This window comes from Protobothrops mucrosquamatus, unplaced genomic scaffold (genome assembly GCF_001527695.2).
Source record: "Protobothrops mucrosquamatus isolate PMUCROS unplaced genomic scaffold, P.Mucros_1.0 scaffold_168, whole genome shotgun sequence".
NCBI classification, from domain to species: domain Eukaryota; kingdom Metazoa; phylum Chordata; class Lepidosauria; order Squamata; family Viperidae; genus Protobothrops; species Protobothrops mucrosquamatus.
Window position 1 is genome coordinate 1,701,749 of NW_015386244.1, and position 8,341 is coordinate 1,710,089.

The 8,341-nt window shown below is 40.3% G+C and overlaps 2 protein-coding genes across 2 annotated transcripts in view; one reads left to right on the forward strand and one right to left on the reverse strand.

Annotated features, from left to right (window-relative positions):
• Positions 1-3,161, reverse strand: part of DCAF13 (DDB1 and CUL4 associated factor 13) — a 20,718-nt gene extending 17,557 nt beyond the window's left edge. The window contains exons 1-3 of the mRNA XM_015821995.1: positions 2,919-3,161; positions 1,373-1,572; positions 320-427 (exon numbers count right to left, since the gene is read on the reverse strand). Coding sequence (XP_015677481.1) covers positions 320-427; positions 1,373-1,572; positions 2,919-2,988 — 378 coding nt within the window. The 5' untranslated portion in view covers positions 2,989-3,161. The remainder of the gene's footprint in view (positions 1-319; positions 428-1,372; positions 1,573-2,918) is intronic.
• A 169-nt stretch (positions 3,162-3,330) lies between these two features.
• Positions 3,331-7,902, forward strand: SLC25A32 (solute carrier family 25 member 32; the record flags this gene model as incomplete). Its single annotated transcript, XM_015821871.1, has 4 exons — positions 3,331-3,595; positions 4,643-4,793; positions 7,158-7,243; positions 7,742-7,902. Coding segments are annotated over exons 1-4 (594 nt in total), but the record flags the coding sequence as incomplete, so codon positions are not given.
• Positions 7,903-8,341: the final 439 nt, after the last annotated feature.

Genomic DNA, 8,341 nt, shown 5'->3' on the forward strand with positions numbered 1-8,341 from the left:
GGCCCGCTCTGTGGGAGCGTACCGGTCTGTGGGAGGGAATCTGTGGCAGAAGGCGGTCTCGGAGGTATCCAGGTCCTATGCCATGGAGCGCTTTAAAGGTGGTAACTAACACCTTAAAGCGTACCCGGAAGGCCACTGGCAACCAGTGCAGCTCGCGCAGCAGCGGCGTTACATGGGAGCGACGCGTCGCTCCCAACAATTGTAGACTAAAAGTGCTAGAATGTATAAACTATAAGCTAAACAAAATGTAGCACAAAAAATAGCAAAAAGCAACAATAAGCATTAAATATCACACCTTAATTCCCAATATTATACTCACAGTGAAGAAAGAGGTGCCACAAAAACGGGTACACATTCCTCTTACAAAGCCCTCATGTGCTTGCAATGTACGGATGCATACACGCTTCATCAAGTTCCAGATTCTAACCTTATAAAATCAACAACATTATAATTCATAATGTATATCTTCATGTGAAATCTAGAAATAGGTAATATTTAAATATATACCAGCATTTAACAACAGAAGCAAACTATCATCCTGGGAGTTGAACAAACATTTAAAAAAGCTGAAGAGTATCAGGAAAAATTTTTAATGGTTAAATTGACAGACTTTCATTTGATAGTTTAGTTTTTCCAAAGATTTCATAAGACTTTGAATTGCTGCAAGTCAGAAATCCAAGGCTGAAATTTGATAATTTTCCAAAAGTTAACATCTTATTTCCATGGTTGAAATAGAAACAAATCCAATTCAAAACTAAACATTTGTACATCTTTTGGGGTATAAGCAGGGAAAAACATGGGAATTGTTCACATAATATTGCCTTTAATCTCTATACACTTCCCATGCTGATTAGAAGACTAAATAAAAATTGCTATCAAATCCCTTTTATTATAACTTGAAATTATGTTTAGAGGTCACACATTTCCTGTTCTGTATTCTAGGAAAAAACAACATTAGTGGAAAAAACAAGAACAAAAGTCCTGGCAGCCGTAAGCTAAAGAATCCTACCTGTTGAGGTAGCCATAAGGTCTTAAAGCAAGTCTATAGTCTTGCTCATGTCACAAGAAAACATTTAGCAAATGAGGATGAAGTTTCATTCTCCCGAACTTGTGGATTGTTTTCCAAATGTTTTGTTACCAGGCTACATCTTCAGCGGAGTTTAGGGGATATCAGTGTCAATGTTCTTCTGTTTATAAGGTTCAGAAACCAACCCACAAGCTCAGAAACGAACCTTCACCCTCATCCTAAACCTGAGCTACAGATATTAACCATCATTGCAAACATTTAGCAAAACCATGAAAAGTTTTCATAATTACACTTAACAATCACTAAGAAAACATACGCTTCAGTCATCTTAAACGTAATATTTACCTCTCCATCACATGCTCCAGACAGAACTGTAGACAAGCTCTGTGGATGTTTAGCTATGCAATTAACTCCATCCCGATGACCATCTAATGATGCAAGAAAAGGTTTCGCAAATATACGATCTAATTTAGTTGCATTTAGTGCCCTTGTGTATTCCCGTGGAATTTCAAACGGATGTAACGCAGGATCGTAATTTCGTGGAACTAGAATAAAGTGAAAAATACATAAACAAACATATTGCCATCAATGAAGATTGTCTCTTTTTGTATTTTGTGAGTAAGCCAGGATTGTCCTGGAAAATATTTTTTCCACCTTAGTTTTACAATCCATTTCTCAATTTTTTTTAATGTGTGCATATTCTTTTGAGTCCGATTTTCAGAGACTGCCTGGACAAGTCCCAGAAGTTTTGTAGGCAAGGCTTTTCCAGAAGTAGTTTGCCTCTGTTTCCTTTCTAGGGCTGAGAAAAGGTGAGTGGCACAAAGTCACCCAGCTTACTTTGTGCCTAAAGCAGCTCCAGAACTCCCGCGCTGTAGCCTACTACCTTAAGGCAGGGGTAGGCAACCTTGGCTCTTTTATGACTCGTGGACTTCAACTCCCAGAATTCCTGAGCCAGCCATGCTGGCTCAGGAATTCTGGGAGTTGAAGTCCACGACTCATAAAAGAGCCAAGGTTGCCTATCCCTGATCTAGGCCATGTAGATAAAGCTAATATTACCTCAGGAAGCCTTCGAATAATGATGGGATGAATACAATTAATTTATAATACATCTCAAGTCATACCTGTTAGGCTTCTCATACCACCCAAAAAGGGTAAGACTGTTTTGTTTAACTGAAGTACACTTGCTGTTGCTGGTAAGCTCAAAAGAGCCTTGAAGTCCACGAGCCATAAAAGAGCCAAGGTTGCCTACCCCCTGCCTTAAGCACTACAACCAAACTGGTTCTCAATTTACATGCACCATCTTTCCAATCCTAATTACGGCGACTCCCTCCCCAAGAACTGAGCTCCGTCGATGGCACCTCGCTATCTAAAATCGGGACCTAGAAACAGATCAGGGCTCAGTCGGAAGGCTAAATCCAGCCTGCTAATTCTCCAAGTAGAAATCTTCCTCGGCTTGACGGGAACTGGCGAGAAGTTGGTCATGAAAGCAACAGGTCCCTTTAGGACAGTGTTTCTCAACCTTGACCATTTTAAGGCGTGTGGACTTCAACTCCCAGAATTCCACAGCCAGCAATGCTGGCTGTGGAATTCTGGGAGTTGAAGTCCACACGCCTTAAAATGGTCAAGGTTGAGAAACACTGCTTTAGAACTCTGATTAAGCTGTAGACATTTAGGACAGTGTTTCTCAACCTTGACAATTTTAAGGCATGTGGACTTCAACTCCCAGAATTCCACAGCCAGCAATGCTGGCTGTGGAATTCTGGGAATTGAAGTCCACATGCCTTAAAATTGTCAAGGTTGAGAAATACTGATTTAGGAGCTTGGAGTGAGGCGCCCTTGCTGGTTTCCAAAGCAGCGACCCTCCTCCGCCCGCTTCTCTTTCTGCGCTCACCCCGCTGAAGGTCCTGCTTGGTTTCGCGCACATAGTCGTCCGGGTTCCTGCTGAGAACCTTCACCCTCATTTTCCGCGCCGGGGAGTCAATTCGCCTTCCGAAGACCTCGGGCCCCCACCCCGACCCCTACACCGGCCACTCCGCCGCACCACGTGGGAAAGGGAGAAACTCCCAGAAGAACTTCCGGATTGAGGCGCCACTGCAGGCCGAGGCTCGGGGGGGGGGCTTAAGCAAAGCGAGTTCTGTGATAAAGGGAAAAGAAGCCGGCCGCCGCGGCCGCTCACGTGACTACTAGTCCCGCCGTCGTGGAGGGCCCGGCTGTAGACGCTGCCGGGTGATTGGAGAATTAACTATGAGCGACTGTCGGTTGCTGCCTATAAGAAGGAAGCGGCCGGGAGGTCAAAGGGCAATCTAGTGTCTACGGGTCTCGTGCGGGGTCTCTCTTTTTTTGCTCCCCCTCACTGTCATTGCTTCCCTCTCATGAGTTCCGCCGCCGTTCCAGGCGTCCAGAGTACGCTGGCGGGCTCTGCTGCTTCCCCCTCGGCTACTTCGGCCGCAACGGCCAAGTCCCCCTTCAGGCACGTGCGCTACGAGAACCTGCTGGCCGGGGTGAGCGGCGGCGTTGTCTCCACGCTGATCCTGCACCCTCTGGACTTGGTCAAGATCCGCTTCGCAGGTGAGCTCCTCCTCTCTTCTTCCCCGCCGCCAAAGAAGCGGACGTTAAATGAGCCCAGGGTCGTTGTGGGGGAAAGTAGGTTGCTTTGATAGAAAGGAAAGAACTAGTCACTCTATGCATCCTCTTCACTAGAAATTGACAGGACTTTGATATTCTTGTGGAAAACGAAAGAACTCTTACGAATTCCAGAGGGGTTTAGCAGAGAGGTTTATTTGCGCAGGTTCAGAGGCATATAGAGATAGGCAATTCTGAGCGAGGAGGGCGGGATTAGGCTTCAGTTTTTATACTATCCTTCTTTTAGGAACAAAGGGACTACACATGGTAATACACTGTAATACATTTGGATCGTTTCTCACGGGCATACAATGGAAGGTTTTGCTACATACAAAGTATCCATGTGCAATGCGCATTTGGTTAGCCACATATTACTGACACAGAACTTTCCCAGTGAATTTTCCCAGTGATTATGGCATTACATCATTATTCTAGCAATTATGCAGACAAATCATTATTCTAGTTATGCAGACAAATCATTATTCTAATAATTGTTCATTTTACTACATTAATATGACAGGTGATAACTGCCCCGATTGTACACCTATCTTCCCCATTAATGTTGTATGTACATCACCAAATACTGAATCTGATCTTTGGTGCACTCAGTGTTAATATTCCACTTTAACATACTAGGCACCTATTTAAGACAATCTTTTAGCTTGAGGCCAGATACTGAATTTTCTGCATAAAAAATCTTGTTCCAAGAAAATCTTTGTTATTACCTGGATGTTTCTACTGTTAAATGAATTTAGAGATGTAGGATGATACATCAGCTGCTTTTTCTACCTGTGCAAGAGATGTGGACACCAGGAATTGGGGAATAAGAGGTTGTTAGTGTAACCTATGGACACATAATGCATGAAATTGGACTTTTGTTCTCATCAGGAGAGAGAAAAAACATACTGTGGTTGTCTAAGTCTAAGAGAATCACATTGATCACTGATTCAAGAGCATACAGTTTTCAAACTAATTTCCAATTCTTTTGTGTAGTGAGTGATGGCTTGGAGCTGAGACCAAAATACAATGGTATCTTGCATTGTTTGTCAACCATCTGGAAACAAGAAGGATTACGTGGTCTGTACCAAGGAGTGACTCCAAATGTTTGGGGTGCAGGTGCTTCTTGGGGTCTGTATTTTTTCTTGTAAGTTGAAACTGTTTAAATGTCTCCCAGTTAATCCCAAAACAGTTTGGTTTTTTCCCAGATTTTTTCACTTCTCCCATAGCAGATTAACAAATATGTTAACTTTGTCCATCTATTCTAGGCTTTAACTGGAAGATTTTACAGCACTAATCTAATACTTGTCAGTGGCCTATACTGCTCCTTTGGATTATTCTTTCCCAGACAATAGCAAAAGCTTAACTTATTCTTATTAACTCTAATAATACTAGATCAGTGTTTCTCAATTTTGGTAAAACTGCCCTAGATCATTCAGTAGTTTTCATACAGTTGGGGCCTTTTAAATTTCAGTCACTAAAGTAGCTGTCAGGAATCATTGCACAGTGGTTGAAAGGCAACTTGTGCAACTGATTTTTATTTTCCTTTCCTCTTCCCCATAGCCTCCTGTACTCCCCAAGATCTTCTCTGGAGAGTTGGAGTCCTATCTAAGATTATCGGTTCTATCATACAAGACTGCATGGGAGAGCAGAAGCAGGTAGTGAGGGATGTTGCAAGCTCCTGTCCATGATTTCAGATAATTTCTCTCTTTGCATCACATCTGTATTAGAGCTATGCATTGTTTTGGACTTGGCTCCCCAAAAGGTGTTTTGGAACATGTGAGGGTACTAACATAGCACCTCTCTGCAACTCTTTTAAGTTTTTTTCCAAGAAGAGATAAAGCTGCATTTTAGAATTGAAAACCGTGCTATGTTTGCATCCATGTTCTCTCCAAAACATCTTTTTTAGAACCAAATCTGAAACACTATATAGCTCCTATCTATATATAACGCAGCACTGCTGTTTTGGATTGTGTCTTGATCACCTGGAAACATTTATAGCTTACCAGGAGCTTCAACAGGGAAGAAGTGAAGAGAAGTATCAGTTGTGTAAACTGCCTTCCCATTTATTGGCCACTGAATATAAGATTATCAAATATCAACATCTGTGGGGCTTTGGAGTGTCACTTTCAATACCATCTCCAAACCTCCTACTTTGGCACAAATATATGGAGATTCCCATGTAAGGGAGAGCAGGCAATATCTTATCCATCAAGCACAGCAAAATATGAAAGGGCATAGGGCAGTGATGGCGAGCCTTTTAGAGACCGAGTGCCCAAACTGCAACCCAAAACCCACTTATGCATCGTCAAGTGCCGGGTGGGTGTGGCCCATTGGCTGGGTGTGGCCAATTGGGTGGCTGTGGCTGTGGTGGTAACAGCAGACTGGGTGGGACTAAAAAGTTCAATCAATTTCAACTTTGCAAGATCTTTTTTTTCCCACAAGAAGTTGAAATTGACTGATTGAACCTTTTTTTTTTTTTTGCACATGGCGGCGGAGGCCTAAAGTGAAAAGGTTTTATAAAACCCAGCTGAAGGCCTAGGACTGGGGCGACGGCGCATGTGCCCACAGAGAGGGCTCTGAGTGCCACCTCTGGCACCCGTGCCATAGGTTCGCCGCCACTGGCATAGGGTCAGTTTGAAGAAAGCTATTCACAATAACTGAGCATGTGTGAAATGGCTATTTAATTCAAGACAATATTTGGTGAGTTTATATTCTGAATTCCATACACAAACTTGGGATCACACAATGACATGAAAACATTCAAATTCCCAAAATTGCTAACCAGGCAAGATGATAAATAAACAAAAATGAGGATTATTACAATTTTACTAGATTTTGTATTAAATTTATATGGCAGATAGTGACTTGAACAGCCTATACAAGAATAAAATCCCAACTAGAAAACCCAATAAACTCCCTCCCCCCAGCAACAACATGTGCTTGATGGGCTCCATATCAACCTGGGATCCCCAGGTCCACTGACAAAACCATGTATTCAAACCCTTTTGAAATAGTATCAAGGTCTTACCTGTGCAGGAATGACATTCCATAGGGAGGGAGCCAATATGGAATAGGCTCTTTTCTTAGTCCTGGTAGGTAGACATTCGTGATGGAAGGGACCCATAACGTACCTTGCCTTCCTGATTTGGTGAGTCAAATTGATGTATTGGGAAAAGACAGCCCTTCAGATACGTGACTCCAAGCAACGTAGGGCTTTAAAGGTGATAATCAGCACCTTGTATTGGATCTAGAAGCAAATTGGCAACCAATGAAGCTCTGCAAGAGAGGTGACACGTGTGCAAATTTAGACTTGCACAAACTTGCACATGCAAGTAGATAAAGAGTTCTTAAAAACTCAAAAGTCTGCATGTTGTTTTTGATGTTCCCATAATATACTGATATTTTTCTTAACAGCCAAAATGCCTCAACTTTACTTAAACAGGTTATTTTAATGTTTCTATATCAAGTAATAATATGGATTTTCTAATCTTCATATTTGATTCTTCAGCTACAATGCAATTAAAGCCAACAAGACAGAGGATAAGATGGAAAACCTTGGAGCAATTGAACACCTAGTGTCAGCAGCTGAAGCTGGTAAGAAATATATGAGCTATTTGTAGCCTGCCTATATGATATACTTTGTTTTTGATAGGATTAGTTCAGAAAATAATTTTGAACATCTAAAAATGTTTTTTGTCCTATTGAAAGTACAAATGCTCAACTTGCTGAGTATTAGATCTTTAAAGATTATTTTCTCTAACGTTTTCTTACAAATTCTTATCCATACTTCCTGAACACAATACAAAGATACCACAAATGTATTCCCAGTTTTACAATACAAGTTATACTGAAATCCATGTATTAAATGGATTTTCTTTCCAGGAAAGTTGATTTATTATTATAATTATTATAATTATAATTATTATAAAACTATTTGGTAAATATTTGCTACATAAGTATACTGAGTTTTTTTGCAAATTGAATGCATAAATTCCATGTGATACATAAATCAGAAATTTTCAAATTATGTTTGAAGTTCTCTGTAATACTAACATGCTAGCACTGATAAGATTTTCAAATTATATTTGATAGGAGTGATGACTTTGTGTATTACCAACCCAATATGGGTAACCAAGACTCGGCTTGTGTTACAATATGACGCCGGTGCTGACCTCTCAAAGAAGCAATATAAAGGGATGTTGGATGCTCTTATTAAAATATACAAGTATGAAGGCATACGTGGGCTATATAAGGTAAATTAATTAGGCTGGTCAAGAGTTTTAGTATTAGTATTTTATTATTAAATATATTGAACAGTTATTGCAAACAGTTTCAATGCAAAAGATTTGTTGCTAAACTTCACTTCTCATGTGTATATGTTTGGAATGTCTAAATTGCAATAGTTTATTCATTTTATTTTTTAAAAATTATTAATTTGTGGAATATACATAATTGAATAATTGAAAGATTGAAATTAAATATTAAAGATAGATTGAAATTAAAATTTAGAAAATGACTAGGATAAACTGGTGCTTAAATCAGTCTGGCTTTTATGGAATTCATAAAGCAGACTGAATCTTTTCTATAAAAAGTATAATTTTGACCATTCCATCACTGTATATGTATTGGCAGTGCTGGATTTTAAACTTATAACTGTATAATTGATATAAGCTGGATGATTTTTTACATTTT